At 37.5% G+C, this 20,271-nt stretch overlaps 1 protein-coding gene across 1 annotated transcript; it reads left to right on the top strand.

The window, feature by feature from the left end:
- The first annotated feature begins 31 nt into the window (after positions 1-31).
- Positions 32-20,081, top strand: LOC110456555 (ankyrin repeat and LEM domain-containing protein 2-like). The gene is made up of 11 exons (XM_021507361.1): positions 32-583; positions 2,705-2,859; positions 4,171-4,353; positions 5,447-5,641; positions 6,046-6,168; positions 8,043-8,109; positions 10,062-10,237; positions 11,152-11,270; positions 11,736-13,313; positions 16,291-16,422; positions 17,517-20,081. The coding sequence occupies exons 1-11, from the start codon at positions 127-129 to the stop codon at positions 17,731-17,733; spliced, it is 3,402 nt and encodes a 1,133-aa protein (XP_021363036.1). The 5' UTR covers positions 32-126; the 3' UTR covers positions 17,734-20,081.
- The last annotated feature ends 190 nt before the right edge of the window (positions 20,082-20,271 follow it).

The raw sequence follows: 20,271 nt of genomic DNA, 5'->3' as shown, positions 1-20,271 counted from the left end.
AGAAAAGAGATGACAAACCAAGTTCGTCAGGAAAGAAGCGGAAGTGGCGAAAATGAAAATGAGATGAAAATATCAGGCGAGATGAGAATGTCGGCTATAGGTTAGTTAGGTTAGTTACGCTTAGACATGGAGGATATTTTAGACCAGGTGAAAACACTCAGTGCAGACGAGTTGAGGACGCAATTAAAGGAACACGGAGAGACTGTCGGACCTATTTTACGGACCACGATTGCGCTTTTTCAAAAACGGTTGGTAAGAAAAATCATTGCATCCCAACAAACGACGTTAACCACCGACTCAAAAACATCCGTTGATGGCAGACGACTTTGTTCGTTGTCAGGAGGCAAAGATGAAGGGAGTGACAGTTGCAAAACTGAATGTGTTAATAGGACCCCTTTCCAACCAGACAACCCCTTGCCAGATTCATCATCAGATTTATCGGACGGTGTGGCCAGTTCAAAAAGTGTTTCACAGGGTGAAAAAACTGAAGACACCGAAATCAAAATAGCCCAGATAAATTTAGAGGCATCTCATTTTTATGGAGTCAGTTTACCTGCCACTGTCAGTAAAGAAGAGATTGAAGGTGAACACATATTGTAATGCCATAGGATTATTGATTGTTCATTGTTGAATCATACTTCATTGCCTTTACTGTTTCATGTTTTTATTGATTTTTTTGATGCTCTATCTATGGTGACAATCCGAATGTATTGTTTTAATCACATTAGCTTGTCAAGATAAACCATCATAGCACTCTATGGAATGAGTCATATATTTCCCCTATTTCTGTTTAAAATGTCCCAGTATATAGCTTTCCATGCAAACAAGTGGGAAGGATTTGGTTTTGTTTACTGTATACTGTGAAATTTTCGCCACAGTTTAACTTTCGCCTTCTTCACCCACCCTAATGAGAGCAGATTTGTTATGACAGCAAATTTTACTTTACAACCTGTAATATATAGCTATTGGTACATGTATGCGCAATTAACAATGGGCAAACATGGTATTTTTCTCAGAAAAGGGCAAATATTTGACTGAGTGAAAGTGTCCCAGTATACAGTAACAGCTATGGTCATTTAAGGACGAGTCAGACTTTGGCAGTAGATGAAACTCACAATACCTGTGGCCAGTACCTTGATGGGACTCCCAGTGGCGGATTCAGAAGGGAAAGCACACAGTGCCCATATCATGCTACCCTCTTGGTGGCTCTGAGAATAAAAAATCTTTCATATATATAAAGAAGCAAGATCATCAGTGCTCGCCTCGAACTCTCCCTCAAGTTCCTGGGGAAAATACTTATTTACTGTTATAAATATAGCACAACTGGCCCCAGTGAGACTAAGTAGTCATCTTATAATTATAAGGTGATACCATTACACAAGACCAGAAACCTGATAGCTGACATGACCGATTTCAGACCTTTGTGAGGGGCCCAGATCATGGACGTTGTTAGGGAAATGCAGAGCTTGAAAATCAATGCAAACACACAACTTGTACTTCTACAGCCTGAAAGTTTGATTTAAAATAATTACAAATAACGAAGATAACATTTTAGTGGAAATGACAATAAATCAAAATGATAAAGCCAGCAATTATATGTTGAGAAATTTAAATACCGGTAAATAATGCTAATATCACAACAGTCTGATCTCAAGAAGTTGGCATTTCATTGAAAGCAAATTTAGGATAGTTATTTCTACTAGTGTTGTCCCGATGATCCATTATAATCGATATCTATTTGGAAAGACAACCAATTCCCGACAATCGATTATGAAATGTCAACATTGATGATTGTTTTCAAAACCGGAAGTGCAAGTTCTACTTTCATTTTCACTAATAGAGAACGGGAGTTCTATGTCATTTTACTCTTAACTATAACTTCTTACCAATCATGCTATGTAAACATAATTAATTGCAAAAAATAAATAAATGTTAACTGTTCATCAATTAAGATTGTTATGTTGAAATGATATGATAAAAAATAAAGATAGGAAACTATGCGGAAAAGTTAAAATTTCATTAGTAGTATAATAAAAGAAAAAGCCATGTCATTGTTTTAAATAAAGAGTAATTTTTTTTTGAAGGATTATGAAACGGTAGGCTTACCGATTAATAATCGAAAATTGATCAGTTGACACTAACCGATTATATCCGATCATCAATGTTGAAATCTCAACCAATTCCCAACACTAATTTCTACCACTTACTCCAATATCTAAAAGGTTGATTTTAAGAAACTTGAGATATTAATCGAAATATTCAAGAAAGATATAAACAAAAACAACACTGTAAAATAAACACAAGGATTGATTGAGAAAAAGGGAATATGACAATAAAAAGACAACATCAAAATAAGTTCATCCCAGCCCAATTTCTTTTTTTGCAATTAAATTATTACAGTGTGTGTTAGGGGAGGGGGCAAGGGATAATTTTGGCACCTGGTAGTTTTTGTACCTAGGAAAAGGACATTTTGTTATTTTTTGTCGAGACAAAAAATACTTAAGAACTAATAAAAACAGCAACATATAGGTCTCAACAATTGAGCACAGGCAAAAGTTTAAAATGTTTGGCTAAGTGTCGAAAATATCATAAAATATTGAAAGGATTTTTGTGAAGTACTGAAACATCTTGATACTGAAATATCTGTACCCCAGCAAGATAGCGAAAGGTTTTCTTTTAGAGTTTTTGCTTGATTTATTCACAGATCAGTGCTTCGTCTTTACTGATAAAGACTCGGCCCTAAAATCAGTGAAGAAATATACTGGGGCACGTTTCAAGGTGTTCAAATCAAAGTCGGAAGCTGATGAATTTTCCCTTAATTCTGCTGATGTCAACTCTCCATGGAAAAAGGGGTCAAAGGTAAAGTTTTCAAATGGTCTGTTTACTGACTGTTATTATACATATAACGACAATAATAAATGTTAGAAGGCGTTAGTACACCCTCAAAAGTAATACATATGTTTATTGATAAAATCTTTATTTATTACATTCATTGACTCTAAATTTAATTGTGTACAAATTCCTAATATTCCTAATCCAAAATGTGCAATGGGTTAACCTTATATCTGGTATTATGTTTAGTGAAATATTGATGTGTTTTATACTACGGTGTAAAATCAAAGTCTTAGTTATGTTCTGACAATTGCCCACTGATATATAATTACTGGAAAGAAACACGTAAACTTGGATTAACTTTAGAAATACACCTCAGTTGATGTTGTTGAGGTCATCCTGATATTTACATACCCTAGATTATTACCCCTGCTGAAGTGAATTCCATTAAAACATATATGAGGAATCCACCAACCTTGGGTACACTGAACTTCACTGAACCTCCAGCTGGGTGGTGGAGCTCACTCTATCAGGTTTAACCGACCCTGAAAGGGACACTTTGCTATTTTATCCAAAAACATTATACTGGGGACTAAGTGATCATTTTAACAGAAAATAGCATACCCCGTGTATTTAGAGTTAAGGAAATTCAAGAGATGTTATGATTTAAGTCTTCCCAAAATAGCTTCTAAAAAAAGTTCTGAACATGAAATAAATAGGAAGCATCCCATGACAAGTTATTAAGGTAAGGGCTACCAACAAGTTAGCATCCCATGACAAGTTATTAAGGTAAGGGCTACCAACAAGTTAGCATCCCATGACAAGTTATTAAGGTAAGGGCTACCAACAAGTTAGCATCCCATGACAAGTTAATTAAGGTAAGGGTTACCAACATGTAATTAGCATCCCATGACAAGTTAATTAAGGTAAGGGTTACGGTAAGGGTTACCAACATGTAATTAGCATCCCATGACAAGTTAATTAAGGTAAGGGCTACCAACAAGTTAGCATCTCATGACAAGTTAATTAAGGTAAGGGCTACAAACAAGTTTAACTATGTATATTTTTACCATGTTGTAGCTACTGTGAAATATTTTACAGAATTGCAGTTGTTTGAAATTTGAATGTATGACAATATAAAGAAAAGAAAATACTGCAGGGTTCTAACTCATGATCTTTACATTGCAAATCCTTCAGTGTACACTTTACCAATGTTGCTACACAGAAATTATTAAAGTACAGCATCAAAATTAGTGTCCAATTTATAATATACATATTTGTGGTTAGCAGCTTTCTATGTATTTCTTTTGGTGTTTACATTTGATTTTCACTTACCAGACTGCTGGTGAGCTGACCCCTGGAGTAAGTGTGGAGAGCTGTCCCTACAAAGCTCCAAAGATACAAGAGTTAATTGTACTTAGGACAAGGATAGAGCAGGGTGAATGTAGAGTGGTAGAAAACATGTTCTGGGAAAACCCTCGAATGCTGATCAGCAGTGGTGACACTCCCACTATCCTACAGGTAAAGAGGACAAAATGTCTCCTTTCTGTCAACTGTTGTTCTTTTTATATCTAATCTTACTTAGCTTTTAAAATTGCTACATGTGTCACTTATCTTGTTCCTGTTTGCAATTGAATTAACAGCATTATGAAATTTACCTGGAGAACATTTCACTTGTGTACCCGATACCTTGTGACTGATCATGAGGATACACAGTTATCATAGAATCTGTGTGGGTTGCTAACATTCTTACCATAGGGTTAACAAGATTAAAGTTGGGGTAAAGCTGGGTGACATTTGACTGCAATATGGGCACAAACTAATGTCTGTTGAATGCATAAATAGATATGTAAGCAGAGAAGTAATATCAACATTGTGAACAATAAAATCTTCGATGCAATCTGCCGCTTTATCAAGACACAGTCATGGAACAATTGAATATCACAATATATACAACGGAGAAAATATAGTGTATATAAAACAATTACATACAAAAATATATGCAACCGAAAAAATAATCATATACACCACAAAAAAAATAAAACTGAGAAAAACAGTTACCATTGAACTTTTATGCTGATTTTAAAGTATATCCCTTCAGCTGGCTTGGAGCTAAAGGCTGTTTCTAATGAAAAAAAATCCATCTTTAGATTGTGACCCTAAGAATGTGTATCAAAGTGAATTGATAAATAAAAATTGTTAATAAAAGTAGTGGATGAACCTTCAAATGCAGTGAGGTTATATTATCTTCAGTCAAATTGTTTTTTATAAACATATAATACCAGTATGTTATTGTACTAGGTACATGTTCATAGGTGAATTTGAAACAATATGTTTAAATATCTAGTCCAAAACAATTTGAAAACTGCTGTCTTCTATAGATATTTTACCCTTTTCAAGGATCTTCAGGAGGAATGATGAGGAACTGCTTGAGGAGAGCAATTTTCAAACTTATTTTTTACATTATTCATCAAATGTTTCAAAGACTACTTTTTTCTTATAAATATATATATAGAAAATAAATATATAAATATATATATAGAGAATAAATATATATATAGTGAATAAATATATATAGAGAGATAATTCATTCTTTACTGTATTGATATCTCAGGAAAGTGCCCGCTACAATGCTCTCCACGTAGCGGCCAAGAGTAACCAAGCGGCCATGTGTCAACTTATCCTGGATACACTAGAGGATCCTAGCCTGATTGATAAGCTTTATGCACACACCAAGGAAACACAGCTGACACGCACCAACAGAATCAACTTTGTGGTGGACCTATACCTCAACACTCCAGACAAAGGGGTATATATCATGTTCATAATTGCCAGCTTTTTAATATTTTCATGGGGAAGATTATACGTACTCTGAATTAAAAGAATACAAAAATGTGTGTATGTACACCCTAGGGACAATATAACACTTGTTTATATAGGAGCAGGGGTATTAGTAAGCCTTTAGTTTACAGTTCTGGTTTATATATGAGCGGGGGTATTAGTTAGCCTTTAACTTACAGTTTTATTTTTTGCTGTTCAGATGAAATCATCAGATCTTATAAAATAGGAATAGTTAAGCAAATTCTTTTTGAAAATGTTCTATTTAAGGGTCCAAAATCAGGCGTATCCCTCAAAAACAGGGAGAGTTGGCAAGCTTGCTTGTTTGTCTCTTTAGTAAAAATACACATGTACATGTATCTGTATGTATTTCAGAACTGTGAAACTCCGTTACACTTTGCGTGTAAGTTTGGACACAAGGATGTTGTTTCTGTGATTGTGTCTCACCCAAAAGTAGACCGGAATTTACGTAACAACAATGGTCAGACTGCCTCAGAGGTAAGTAACAGCAGTGGTCAGTCTGTCTCAGAGGCAAGTAACAGCAGTGCTCAGACTGCCTTAGAGGTAAGTTACAGCAGTGGTCAGACTGCCTCAGAGGTAAGTAACAGCAGTGGTCAGACTGCCTCAGAGGTAAGTAACAGCAGTGGTTAGTCTGTCTCAGAGGCAAGTAACAGCAGTGGTCAGTCTGTCTCAGAGGTAAGTAACAGTAGTGGCCAGACTGCCTCAGAGGTAAGTAACAGTAGTGGCCAGACTGCCTCAGAGGTAAGTGATAGTAGTGGTCAGACTGCCTCAGAGGTAAGTAACAGTAGTGGCCAGACAGCCCGAGAGGTAAGTAACAGTAGTAGTCAGACTGCCTCAGAGTTAAGTAACAGCAGTGGTTAGTCTGCCTCAGAGGCAAGTAACAGCTGTGGTCAGTCTGTCTCAGAGGCAAGTAACAGCAGTGCTCAGACTGCCTTAGAGGTAAGTTACAGCAGTGGTCAGACTGGCTCAGATGTAAGTAACAGCAGTGGTTAGACTGCCTCAGAGGTAAGGAACAGTAGTGTTCAGACTGCCTCAGAGGGAAGTGATAGTAGTGGTCAGTCTGCCTCTGAGGTAAGTAACAGTAGTAGTCAGACTGCCTCAGAGTTAAGTAACAGCAGTGGTTAGACTGCCTCAGAGGTAAGTGATAGTAGTGGTCAGTCTGCCTCTGAGGTAAGTAACAGTAGTTGCCAGACTGCCTCAGAGGTTAGGAACTGCAGTGGTCAGACTGCCGCAGAGGTAAGTGATAGTAGGGGTCAGACTGCCTCAGAGTTAAGTAACAGCAGTGGTTAGACTGCCTCAGAGGTAAGGAACAGTAGTGTTCAGACTGCCTCAGAGGTTGGTAACTGCAGTGGTCAGACTGCTTCAGAGGCAAGTAACAGCAGTGGCCAGACTGCTTCAGAGGTAAGAAACAGCAGTGGTCAGACTGCCGCAGAGGTAAGTGATAGTAGGGGTCAGACTGCCTCAGAGTTAAGTAACAGCAGTGGTTAGACTGCCTCAGAGGTAAGTGACAGCAGTGGTCAGACTGCTTCAGAGGCAAGTAACAGCAGTGCTCAGACTGCCTTAGAGGTAAGTTACAGCAGTGGTCAGACTGGCTCAGATGTAAGTAACAGCAGTGGTTAGTCTGCCTCAGAGGCAAGTAACAGTAGTGGTCAGAGTGCCTCAGAGGTTAGTAACTGCTGTGGTCAGACTGCCTCAGGGGTAAGTAACAGCATTGGTCAGACTGCCTCAGAGTTAAGTAACAGCAGTGGTTAGACTGCCTCAGGGATAAGTAACAGCAGTAGTCAGACTGCTTATGAGGAAAGTAGCAACAGTGGTCAGACTGCCTTAGAGGTGAGTAGCAGCAGTGGTCAGACTGGCTCAGATGTAAGTAACAGCAGTGGTAAGACTGCTTTAGAGGTAAGTAACAGCAGTGTTCAGACTGCTTCAGAGGGAAGTAACAGCAGTGGTCGGACTGCTTTAGAGGTAAGTAACAGTAGTAGTCAGACTGCCTCAGAGGTTAGTAACTGCAGTGGTCAGACTGCCTCAGGGATAAGTAACAGCAGTAGTCAGACTGCTTATGAGGTAAGTAGCAACAGTGGTCAGACTGCCTAAGAGGTTAGTAACTGCAGTGCTTAGACTGCCTCAGATGTAAATGACAGCCAAATTTCAATGAAAATCTAAATGGTCAGAGTGAATGTAGGAGTATAACAGTCATAGTTTGTTTGAAAACCTGTCCTGATCATTCCTGAACTCAGGTTACAATAAGCAGTACTCTGCATTTAAGGGTTAAGATGTTTAATATTTGATATATCTTTATTTTTTGCAAAAAGTATCTGTGCCTGTTAATTAGCACTGTTTCTGTGTTTTGACAGGTGATTTGCAGTAGATGTTCAAAACCAGAAGAAAATTTGAAGGATGAAATTAAAGAATTACTAGAGGGTACAGTATCATTAACCAACTGGTCCAAAGGGCAAATGAGCTTATTATGTGATGCATCATCCAACTGCCACCTGTTTGTTAAAGGGCAACTTTTCTAGAACAGATAAATGGTTTTGACAACATTTTGTATGGAGCATCCTTGGGCCAAGGGGACCAAACTTTGTTAATTTTGAATTTGGACAAAACTAGAGTTGGACCAAAGTGATAAATATTTTACCATGGTGAATACTATTGTTTTACCAAATGAAGCATAGGGCAAATGAGGGGAAATATCAGTGGTTTCATTGAGAGCCGAGGGTTGGGCAACCAAAATAAAACGCCCGCGGGTTGGAGATTTCTCTGTTACACCCTTAAGGTAGAGAATGATTATTTCTCGCCCATCCTATTATTTCAGTCACAACTCCACGAGAGTCTGCCATGTTTGTAAAGGAAAACACATGTGGGGTATGCATATCGTCATTCACTTTTGATGACGTCACAATTACTGGTGATACATTTTAATGATGTCACAATTACTGGTGATACATTTTTAGCTCACCTGGCCCGAAGGGCCAAGTGAGCTTATGGCATGGTGCGGCGTCCGGCGTCCGTCCGGCGTCCGTCCGGCGTCACCTTTTTTTAACTTTAAACAACTTCTTCTCAGTAACCAAAAGGGCTAGGGTAATGATATTTGGCCAGAAGCATGCTGGGATGAAGGGCTACCAAGTTTGTTCAATAAATGACCTTCAACCATTTTCAAGGTCACAGGGGTCAAATATGTTAAAATCTTTAAACAACTTCTTCTGAATAACCAAGAGGCCTAGGGTGATGGTCTTTGACCAGTAACATGCTGGGATGAAGGCCTTCCAAGTTTGTTCAAATAAATGACCTTGAGTTATATTCAAGGTCACAGGGGTCAAATATGTTTAAAACCTTTAAACAACTTCTTCTGAATAACCAAGAGGCCTAATGTGATGATAGTTGGCCAGTACCATGCTGGGATGAAGGGCTACCAAGTTTGTTCAAATAAATGACCTTCAACCATTTTCAAGGTCACAGGGGTCAAATATGTTAAAATCTTTAAACAACTTCTTCTGAATAACCAAGAGGCCTAGGGTGATGGTCTTTGACCAGTAACATGCTGGGATGAAGGCCTACCAAGTTTGTTCAAATAAATGACCTTGACTTATATTCAAGGTCACAGGGGTCAAATATGTTTAAAACCTTTAAACAACTTCTTCTGAATAACCAAGAGGCCTAATGTGATGATAGTTGGCCAGTACCATGCTGAAATGAAGGGCTACCAAGTTTGTTCAAATAAATGACCTTGATTTATATTCAAGGTCACAGGGGTCAAATATGTTTAAAACCTTTAAACGACTTCAAAATAACTGAGAGGCCTAGCGTGATGATATTTGGCCAGTAACATGCTTGGATTAAGGGCTACCAAGTTTGTTCAAATAAATTACCTTGATTTATATTCAAGGTCACAAGGGTCAAATATGTTTAAAACCTTTAAATGACTTCTTCTGAATAACCAAGAGGCCTAGGGTGATGATATTTGGCCAGTAGCATGCCGAGATGAAGGGCTACCAAGTTTATTCAAATAAATGACCTTGGTTTATATTTTAATGACGTCACAATTGCACACAAGCTAATCGACACGAAGCTGTCTCCCCCTAGTGGGTGACAAGCTGATCTTTCCTGGCTAGAACAGGAGACACACCTGAGAAGGGTGAGAGAATAGATTGTCTACAAGTTTATAAAGCCAATCAGTGAAATTTTCATGCTTAACTGGTCATTGTCTGATGAAGGTGACGAACCAAATAACATATGAGTCATCGCAACATCACACAAACATTTCACTGGTTGTGGATATGAACTTTCATAAAATGTGACCCATTGCAGTTTCAGAGAGGGTTCTTCATTGGCCTTTAAAAGTAAATGTACCAAAGAATTTTCTATTTCTTTAGGTCAGTATTATGTGCCACTGGTCAGGTCCGAAGATAACACAACACAGCCTGTGATTGGTCCACCCTGGTCACCTGACAGTAAGAACCCTGCCATGAATGTTCCGTTCTCTTCATGGAGTCCTAAGGATCCTCTGATGGCAGTTAAGGCATGTGCAGGACCTATGACCCCTTCAAGAGTAAGTCTATTTTAGCTATATTTATGATACACCTGGTATAAAGTGCCACAGTGAGCTAGTTATATGGTGGTGCTTCGTCCGACGTCAGCTGTCATCCATTGCCATTTGTCCATCATGTATTGTCTGTAAAATTTTGTATTATATGACTTCTCCCATACTTCTAAACAGATCAATCAAAATTTGGTGGCCACGAGGATCAAAAGTATGCAAGTAATGGGACTAATTCTCAAAGGGTTTGAGGGGCAATTGGGCAGATTTGCTTCAAATGACACCTCCAAAAGTTTCAACCAAATTGTTGCATGTTGCAGTAGCATTCATAGTCAATGGGGATCAAAAGTTTTACAAATAATGGACTGAACATCCTGGGGTGGGGGCTGAGGCAAGGCCAAAAGTTATCAAATTGTCTCTTTTTTTGGGGGGGGGGGGCTTTCCTCTCAAATTTATTGGGTTGATTTCAACCTCACTCCAAAATTAGCCAGGTGAGCGATTTGGTGCTGATGGCCATCTTGTTAATAAAATAATACATGGGCTATGTCTCCTGATATACTCAGGAACTGTAGGGACATATAGCGACATGGAATGTATATTTGGAAACCAGAACAGTGCATAATAAGAGAAAAAAAAATCTACACACAAATTTCAATGTTCATGGTGATTTGGGTAACAAATCATAGCGTAACAGTTAAAAATTCTTCATGTTGATGTAAAATATTTTTGATATAATTCGCTGGTAAAATGTAATAATCTGCAATTATTTGATAATAAAAACTTGGTTCCAAGTAACCATTTCATAAGGGTAATGATAGGAAACATTGGCCACATAGTCTAGGTAATCTTTCAGTTTTATATTGTAGACAGGAAACATTGGCAAGTTAGTGGTTGTACTTTCATTTAGACCTCTGGTTGTATTTCAGGCTGAGCAGTTCCACAAACAGTGGACCACACCTCCCAGTGGAAGTTCCGATTATATCCGCAGGAAGTTTGTCATTACCCGGCGCGAGGACAGTGACAAAGGCATGGAACGCCTCGGCCGGTTAGTATTAGGTTGATTGATACAACTAGTTTAAATTTTCACACAAATGAAAAATATTCTTAACGGTACATACATGATAGGTGATAGGGATGATACAAGAAAGTGATTTTTTTTTGGTATACAGATAGGTAAAGAAAACATCATCAAACTCAAGTTGACTGGTCCTCACCACCCGCAATTATTATTTTCTGGCCCACTATATAAATGTCAACAATTATTTTAGACACCACCACCAATATAATGTCAATTACAATTGCCACCCTGACCTGCCCCATACAATATGGGTTTATCCCTATTGAGATGTTGTATCATGAGATGGTAGTTACAGGTAGCAATGTATTTGATAGAACATAATGTTAATAAGTGTTAACACAATGTTTATACAATTTAAAATAAGAATCCAGTTTATTTTGGAAAGACCAAGTATGATGTATGTTTTAATTCCACTTTTTCCCATGACAACAGAGACTTGGCCCACCAGATGCAGATCCCTTGGCTTGAGTACTGGGAGTTCCTACAAACTTATGCCGACCTTTCCTCTGAAGATGGATTTGACCTTTTGGAGGAGTATTTCCAGAAACAAAGAATTGCTCTCTGTATTGCTGATGGTATAGAGAAACTTGACCTATTAGCCATGAACCATGCCAATGGAACAGGAACTGACATTGGGATAAGCCAGTATAGTAACTTGTCATGGAATCTATTAGCCTTGAGAGAAGAAGTGGAGAAAGACTTGGAAAGCTCTGATCATGAAAATGATTTTGACTCCATTGATCTGGATGAAGAAATTTTGAATTCTCCAAAACGAGAACCTCAAATCCAGAATGGAGATGCATGTAAGTTAGAAAATGGCGGTGGCGCCATAGCAACCAATGGAACCCCTCCCTCTATGAGGAGTTCTTATCTACGTAATACCCAGAATCTCTACAGTACCCCCATCAGTGGTGAGAGTTACGGTTACGGACGAGCAGGTCTCCTCAGTCGGTCAATGGAGAGAAGCGATCTCATGTTTCAGTCCACTGACAGCATGGCGGGAAATGGCAGTCCCATCTCCTGTCTCTCAGCTCTATTTGCCAAACTATCTCTGCTAGATCGGTCCCGATCTTCTCCAAGAGGGATCTCAAAGTTTATAACTTGTACATCCTGTATGGGAAATCGTTCCCAGCATATCTCCTCACCAGGAGATCACCCTATGGACGCTTCATATGTGTCAACAAAACCCTACAGCAAAGTTCCTTACTTTAAGGAAGCTAATGATACCTATAATGCACATATTGCCGCCCATGAAGGAGGGGAAACTGCTAATCCAAGTAATGTCCCAGTTAGTGTTTGGAAACGCCCACCTTTGACAAAACTCGAACGAGAGGAACTTGAATCAGAAAAACTTAGAGAATCCTCTGCTGCAAAAGCCGACATGAATTGGAGAAATAGCAAACAGCCATCATTGGGCTCGGAGAGTGATTCTGATCCCTCTTCATTAACTCAGTCACATAACTCCGAACTTGACGAGAGCATAAAGGAGTTGACAAACAATTTCAAAAAGAAGGTGGAGTTGCAGAAAGAGGAGGATGTTGTGAACCAATCAGAGGATGGATCTAGCATTGATTGGCAGAATGCCTCCAATCGTCTAAATGTGACATTAGAAATGGACAGAGACAAGATTTCAGGAATCGTGTTTGAATCTCTTTTTGAAACTTTGAATGAGAGAAAAAATCTGGAGAATGTGAGTAATTACAGATCTGCTCCAACACAAACACGACGAGACATTGTTGTGGATTTGAAGGAGGAACCTTTGTATAAACGTGACATTATTATTGCTGACGTAGCTGTGATACCATTTCATTGTAGCGTCGCAGAGATGCACCTTTTCAATGACATTCCATTCAAGGTTATTCATGGAGAGGTTGAGATGGACAAGAGTATGGACATGGAGGCAACTCTGCCTGCTATTATTGATGTGAAGTTTAATTTTATTGGACGTGACGTCACACAGGCTCTGGCCATCAGTAACAGTCTCAAATCAAAGATGTTCTTCATTCACGGGTAAGTAACTTATAGTTATACATATAACATAGAATTGAACCATATGCACTCTCAAATAGAAATAGTTTTACACAAATTTATATATACTTTTGAGGAAAATTTTAAGAAATTGGGATATAAATAACATTCTTCACTCATTTTAGCTTACAATTAATGGTCAAGTGTTCAAATAAGTTTATCAACTTTAATCATAATATTATTACGATAACCTTTGAAAACAAGTCCATACGTTATAAAAGTTGTCACTTAAATGTTCAAACACAAGACTTATTGGATGGAGGGCTGTTCAAATGGCCTTTCAAATGTTATCCATCTGTCTGCCATCCTTAAACAGTTCTTTATATCAACACTTCTTCAGAAATATTAGACAGAACTGTCTCAAATTTCTTTTGTAGGTTTCCCTACGTCCTTAGTTAGTTATGCATGTTTAATTTTGGGACAGAACAAGATACCTGCCATATGGCCATCTTAGATTTTGACAGGTTGAGATTGTTATTGCTATTTTACTTCCTGGATCTTTTTCAAATTTCAAAATTAATGTACATGTAGGTTGCTTCGTTCTGCATGTTTGATTTTGAGGTTGATAGAAGACTAGAATGGCTGCCAAATGCCTTTTAATGGCAATCTTGGCTTTTGACAGTTGAATTTTGTTATCACATAAATAATCTTGGAAAGTATTTAAGTGACCTTTCCTGAATTTCATTATTAGATGTCCCTAGGTCTCAAGATGTGCATGCTCAATTTTGAGACTGATTGTAAGAACAAAATGTCTGCCTGGTGGCCATATTAGAGTTTTACAGTTATAGTTTGATGAGATCAAGAATAAGAAAAAGAGAGAGATAGAGCCTTTTATACGCCCGTCAAATTTGACGGAAGGATTATGGTATGGGGTTGTCTGTCCTTCCAGCATAAACTTTTGTTTGTCTGTCAATCTCCTCCTACATTTTTAGACCGATTTCTTTGAAACTTGGTATACATTATAATCATGATATGAAGTTGAGTCTCCTTTGAAAGAATTTTGCTTCAACAATTATTTGCAACAGTTATTGCCCTTTGTTCATTTCAGTATTTGATTTTTTGTCTGGAGATCTCCTCCTACATTTTTTGAAGCATTTCTTTGAGAAACTTAGTAGGCTAAATAATCAGCATTTCTTTGAGAAACTTAGTAGGCTAAATAATCATGATATGTTGTTGTGTTTCCTTGAAAAGAATTTTGATTCAATGACTTTTGCAAAAGTTATTGCCCTTTCTTCATTTCAGTATTTGATTTTTTGTTCGGAGATTTTCTTCTGCATATTTTATAACATGTCAGCTAACCACTCTTAGAATGATCGGGTCTTATTTCAATGTAAGAAAGTATATAACACTATATTATGGCATTCAACAGGCATATATTGGTCCGCCCCGCGGTACTCTTGTTTTCAAATTTCATAAGTAGTTAAGTTGTGCATGATGTTCAATTTTAGAAGTGATCACAAAAATATGGCTGTTTGCAGGCAGTCATCTTGAAATATTTAAGCTCCTGTGTCAGTGACGCAGGTGCCGATCTGAGGCCCTATAGTAATCACTGCATGTGTCTATCTGACCATCCACACTTTAGTTTCCTGAGTTTATCTTTGAATCCAAAAGACCAATATTTCTAAAATCTGACAAGGTGCACGTGATACACTTTGGTATGTTGATGTGGAGTAGGGATTTAACAATCACTGAGGTCAAATTCAAGGTCACAGTAATTAAAAATAGACCATGGGGGTCCAGTTCTTATCTCGGAATCAAAAATACAAATCATGGTGATACACTGTGGTATTTAGATGTGCAATATGCTTTTTCCTCACGTACAGGTGGTATCCATCTTGGTTACTCTTGCTTCGGAGGTGTGAATGTTGCATTTCAGTCCGATTGAAAAAAGAGATGGCCACCAGGCAGCCATCTTGACTTTTACCATCAAGGATGTTATTGCTATTTCTCAAAAAGTAAATAAAGTACAGTAGTCTACATGCATGGCACAGATCTTTCTCAAGTTCCAGGAGTAGGTTCTTTTAGTTCACTTATCTTGAATATTTGAATTTTGAATTTGAGCTACAAGTTGCATGATCAAAGAAAAATAGGCTGCCAGTTATTATATATCCATGTATCTCTTGTTCCTGCTTTATGAAATGCATTTCTAGTGAAGCTATAGATCAAAAGACAACCTTACTTAAAAACAAGAGGCCCAATAGGCCTGCATCACTCACTTGATATTAATCTCAACTTGTAACCTTAAAAGTGATCTAAACTAAAGCTACAGGCAAAATATCAGTATCTTTGATTCTAAAAGTCATTCAAAAGATGTTAAAAGATTCAAATACATTTGGCCCCAGGTATGACGTTGAAGTCTAGCAGGTTATTAAGTTGAACAAACTTTATAGCCTTTCATGTTCGCATGCAACTTGCCAAATGTCACCATTCAGGTGAGGTCATGTCAAGCTTTTATACACATTTCACCATATGTGACCTTGAAAGTGATTCAAGGTCATTCATATGAACAATCTTAATAGCCCGTATGATACCGTTCAAATATCATCACTAGTGATCTTTTGGTTATTCAGAAGTTTTTGAAAGCTTTTTAAAACAGTTGACATCTGTGATCTTGAATATGGAGGGAGGTCATTCATTTGAAAGAAACTGGTAGCCCTTCGTCCCTTCATGCAGCTTTTTAGTTATTGAATAAGTTAACAATGTTTTTGGTGATTTCACACAGAACATAGCTCCGAAGTCATACATAGTTTGACTACATTATGTATTGCATTTGAAAGAAAACGCACAATAGGCGTATGTTGTTTGAAGAAAAATGGTAGAAAAAAGTAAGGTTCTGAAAGGTGTACAGTAGGTTGGGTTTGCTTAAATTTGAAATGGGCAGTTTCTCTTATTTGTTCAAATATGTGGAGTACAATATATCCCAAGGAAGCAAAATTAACTGGTTTACTGCTTGATCCAGGTACCGCCCGACCAAGTCTGACCTGGATGCCTATCGGGCCATGGAGGGGGCCTCTGTGGATAATGACCGGTACCCTACAGTACAGAAGTGGAGGACCCAAGTCCTGTCCTACACCACTGACTCCACCTTCAGGTGATTGACATTAATCAAAATTAGGGAGGCGTGGGGGGTTAGGCCAAACAAAAAATGTTTGTTTCAGGTTTTGCCTGAAAAAAATAGGGCAGGTCAGTAGGCAAATAATTTATTTCAATGGAAATTTATATATTTTCATGAATCAATATTATGATTTACCGGAGGTATTTCAAATTTTCACAATGCATTTCCACACATAACAATGGCTATTAATTTGTCTAGAATAATGTCGTGAGACTCCCAGAACAGGTTAAAAGTACATTTTAATGAGTGGCTGTACACTTTGCCTTGCTAGTATATTGATCTATTTTAAGTAGGTGATAAAATATCTAGGGTCGGCTGTAAAATCTTGGGTAGGTCGGGATACCTGAAACACACAAATTTTATTGGCCTAATATATCCAATCAAAAACTTGGAGTATGTCTCTTCTAATGGTCTACTGTATGTTTTAAGGAAACAAATGTATTGTTTCTATCAAAAATAGTGATTAAGTACAAGTTTGGATTGTTAATTATATATACATGAGCTACATATAGGACATGTAAACTCTTCTCAACTTAGTTGCAGGGTAACTTCTGGGAAAAGGTACAAACTATTTTAATTGTAAGTTTTTTTTCCTTGAATAGAGTAGACATTATGATTATTATAATATGTCTGGAATAGAACGGTAAGTAGTTTTACTTCGATACATGTACACAAGTTGTAAATACACCGGATTGTCATCAGTCATAAAAGGAAATAAGTGGTACGAGTCATCAGGAAGTATTTGGAGGAAATGTGCATTAATTCACAGATTTTACTATAGAAATGTAAGTTGCTTTAATTCAATAGTAGAAAGATTGATTTATATAATACACGGCTGAAGTCACCAGGGACATCAAGAGAAAGAGATAGACTTTCACAGCGTTTTGTTACTGTTAGGATTTGAGGGTTACATAGATATATATAAACAATGAAGTTTGGTGCCAAAACATTCTCCATCTGTAAAGTATCCCAAATTAATCACAAAAGTTTAAAATACAGTTAAGATAAAAAGTATTTTATGAATTCTCAGATCATTATTTTATACCATATCTTTTGTTTCTTGCCTTCAGTTGGCAGAGTCCTGCAAGGGCGAGGAAGCAGTCCAATCTATCTTCAAGCTTCCCACTTGGTTCCTCCAAATCCCAGGCAGATAGTCCAATCACATTTAGTCCAGTAGCGCCGCGGAGTCCGAGACACTCCATGTCCTCCAGTCTCACCATGCCCAACATTCGGACACAACTATTCTCATCGTCTGGTCCCAAGAACCGCTGGTCAATGATCAATTAAATTTCTGCTTACCTTTGACCTCTGATATAGTTACAGATCTGTAAAACAACTGTGGTATTGTTGATTGGAATACTTGACCTCTGACCTGCCATATGATGTGAATTTGAATCTCAAGTCTCAACCTTTGAATACTGGGACAACAAGATGTAGTAGAACCACTAGACACCTGTGATAGAACAGTGAACACTCTACAAAGTCTTTGTTGTATGTAATTCACCACCAGTAACGTTGTGTCTACAGTCGTGATACACATGTCTACACTAAAGCCTGTCGATCACGCATTTTGATTATCAAGGGACTCCTATTAAGGGTTATTAACAAGTTTGAGGTCATAGTAATGTTTTCCAACTGCTTTTATAAAAAATCTTGTAGTTATAAATGTTGTGTATGTATAACACGTAATGATATTACTGATTTTACTCCGAGTTATTTTAGATGTTTAATTGCGTGAAAGTATGGTGAATCTTTTTATTTTAAGTCTATACATTGTAATTTCTGGGGAGAGACAAGAAAAAAAAGTGAGTATTTTTGATGGATTACTACAATTGAATTGTAACTACTAGTAAAATAATTCGCAAAAAAATTGTGTCCAGGAAGTAGATTTACCATGTTGATGATGTTACTGCCAGTCAATATTTTTAGCTCACCTATCAGTAGTATTGGGGCGCTTATTAATAGTCATACTGGCATTGCCAGGCTGAAGTTTCGACATTCATTTACACAATACAAAATGTATAACCTTCTGTATTTGTCCTAGGTATTATGACGTTTGACATGGAGGTCCAAAGTTATTCTGTTCATGCAGTGCGGTCTACATAGAATTTTGTTTTCCCAACTTTTTACTAATTTTGGACAGATTTTTGCCAAAACCTCCAGGTTAAAGTTTTTCTTGCAAGTGCTGACTTTTATCTGCTGACATTTATCAGCAATTTTGTTGACCCGCTGATATTTGGCACAGAAGTACCCAATTAATGCTCCACTCCACATATTGTTAATTGTCTGAAAAATTGAGATAAATTTTGATGTTAAAACAACATTTAAGCGACAGTACCAATTCCATGTTTTCCCCGAAGATTCCGTCTTTTCTTAGCTTATGTTTTTTTGGCAAATTAGTATTTTATCAAACACCAATGAAATTGAAATAAGTACGGTAAATTGTTACTGATGCTAGCTATAGATTTCATGTTAAGCTCCTTTAAACTGGGGGCGTGGACATATCCATTTTTTTCAAACATTTTCTAGCTACTAACTTAAGAGTATAAAACATTGTAGGATAGCGTGTAGAATTTCAGCTGTCATTCATTATATACAGTAAGTCAACCTTTCTACTCCTGAGTAGTAGGAGTTGTGGGCACTTTCCAGTGCTGAAGGTGTAAACAATCTAGTAGGCAAAAAAGTTACTTATCATTATGTCACTCCAGCCTCCTGTAGCTACACTACTACATCTGCTAGTGGGCTTCGTGTAATGATATATATAGTATGTATTGTTATGCATTACTGAATGAGCTAACAATCAGAAGAGATGTGATATGTATTTGGGTGTTGTGTATGTTTATGGAACAGATGACAGATTGTGTTGTACGAAGTATATAGTTGACAATGGAAAGTCAGTTTTGTATGTCAAAAGTCACTGGTGACACAACTCTTCTGTTGTCGAATGTGTAAAACAGGTCTTCTCATTAATAAGTAAATGTCTGTTTTTCAACAAATTAACAAGACTTTATATAGGTTGAAAGCTAGGTGTGGAGTCTTGTTGGAATTTGTGTGTGATTTAGGATGAGCTAGCTGGTATGAAGTTGTGTGTGGACTATGTATACGAGCTGAAGTGAAGTTATATATTGGATTGCATACACTAGATATGAAATAAGCCAGGTACAATTACAATGTACAGTTGAAATGACCTTTACTGTATATTCATTTTGTCAGCATTGCTTTAACATGCACACATTGTGATACAAGAAATCTGTTTTTGTAAAGCATATATTTGTTGCCTTTCAAATGTGTTCATTCCTAGTTTGCTTGAGAACCATTTTAAATCCTTCATTCGTTAACCATGTATTTGTTCTGTCTCTTGAAGTTTATAGACAACCTGTTAAATACACAGGCAGTATATATAGTAGTAGTCCTAGTCCATTTAGAAAAAGTTTGCTTTATGGTAAGGTCCGACTATTGTTCCGAGTGGTAAACATCACATCAATATCCGTAGATAAAATCACTCGCTATGACGTTGCAAGTGACATCAATATGCCGTTAATTCATGGTGAAAGACAGACTATTTTTTCTTTTCTATTTTTTAGCTCACCTGCCTGCCGAGGGCAAGTGAGCTTATGCCATGGCACAGCGTCCGTTCATCAACTTTTCCTTTAAAACGCTACTAGTCCTGAACAGCGTCATGGATTTTAACTAAATTTGGTCTGGAGCATCCTTGAGCCAAGGGCTCTCAATTTTGTATAAACGGTGGGTGTGGACCCCTGGGGGCAGAGGAGCAGGGCCCAATAGGGAAATAGAGGTAAAACCTTTAGAATCCTTATCTTCTAC

Source organism: Mizuhopecten yessoensis, unplaced genomic scaffold, assembly GCF_002113885.1.
Source record: "Mizuhopecten yessoensis strain PY_sf001 unplaced genomic scaffold, ASM211388v2 scaffold8807, whole genome shotgun sequence".
In the NCBI taxonomy this organism is placed as follows: domain Eukaryota; kingdom Metazoa; phylum Mollusca; class Bivalvia; order Pectinida; family Pectinidae; genus Mizuhopecten; species Mizuhopecten yessoensis.
The sequence above is the reverse complement of the archived record's forward strand: the minus strand, read 5'-3'. Positions and strand labels throughout refer to the sequence as shown.

Excerpts from the sequence above, each read along its gene's own strand:
- LOC110456555 (XM_021507361.1), top strand. The coding sequence starts at position 127 with ATGGAGGATATTTTAGACCAGGTGAAAACACTCAGTGCAGACGAGTTG. Across the intron at positions 2,860-4,170 it reads CATGGAAAAAGGGGTCAAAG|ACTGCTGGTGAGCTGACCCC; the intron begins GTAAAGTTTTCA and ends TTCACTTACCAG. Across the intron at positions 10,238-11,151 it reads GACCTATGACCCCTTCAAGA|GCTGAGCAGTTCCACAAACA; the intron begins GTAAGTCTATTT and ends GTTGTATTTCAG.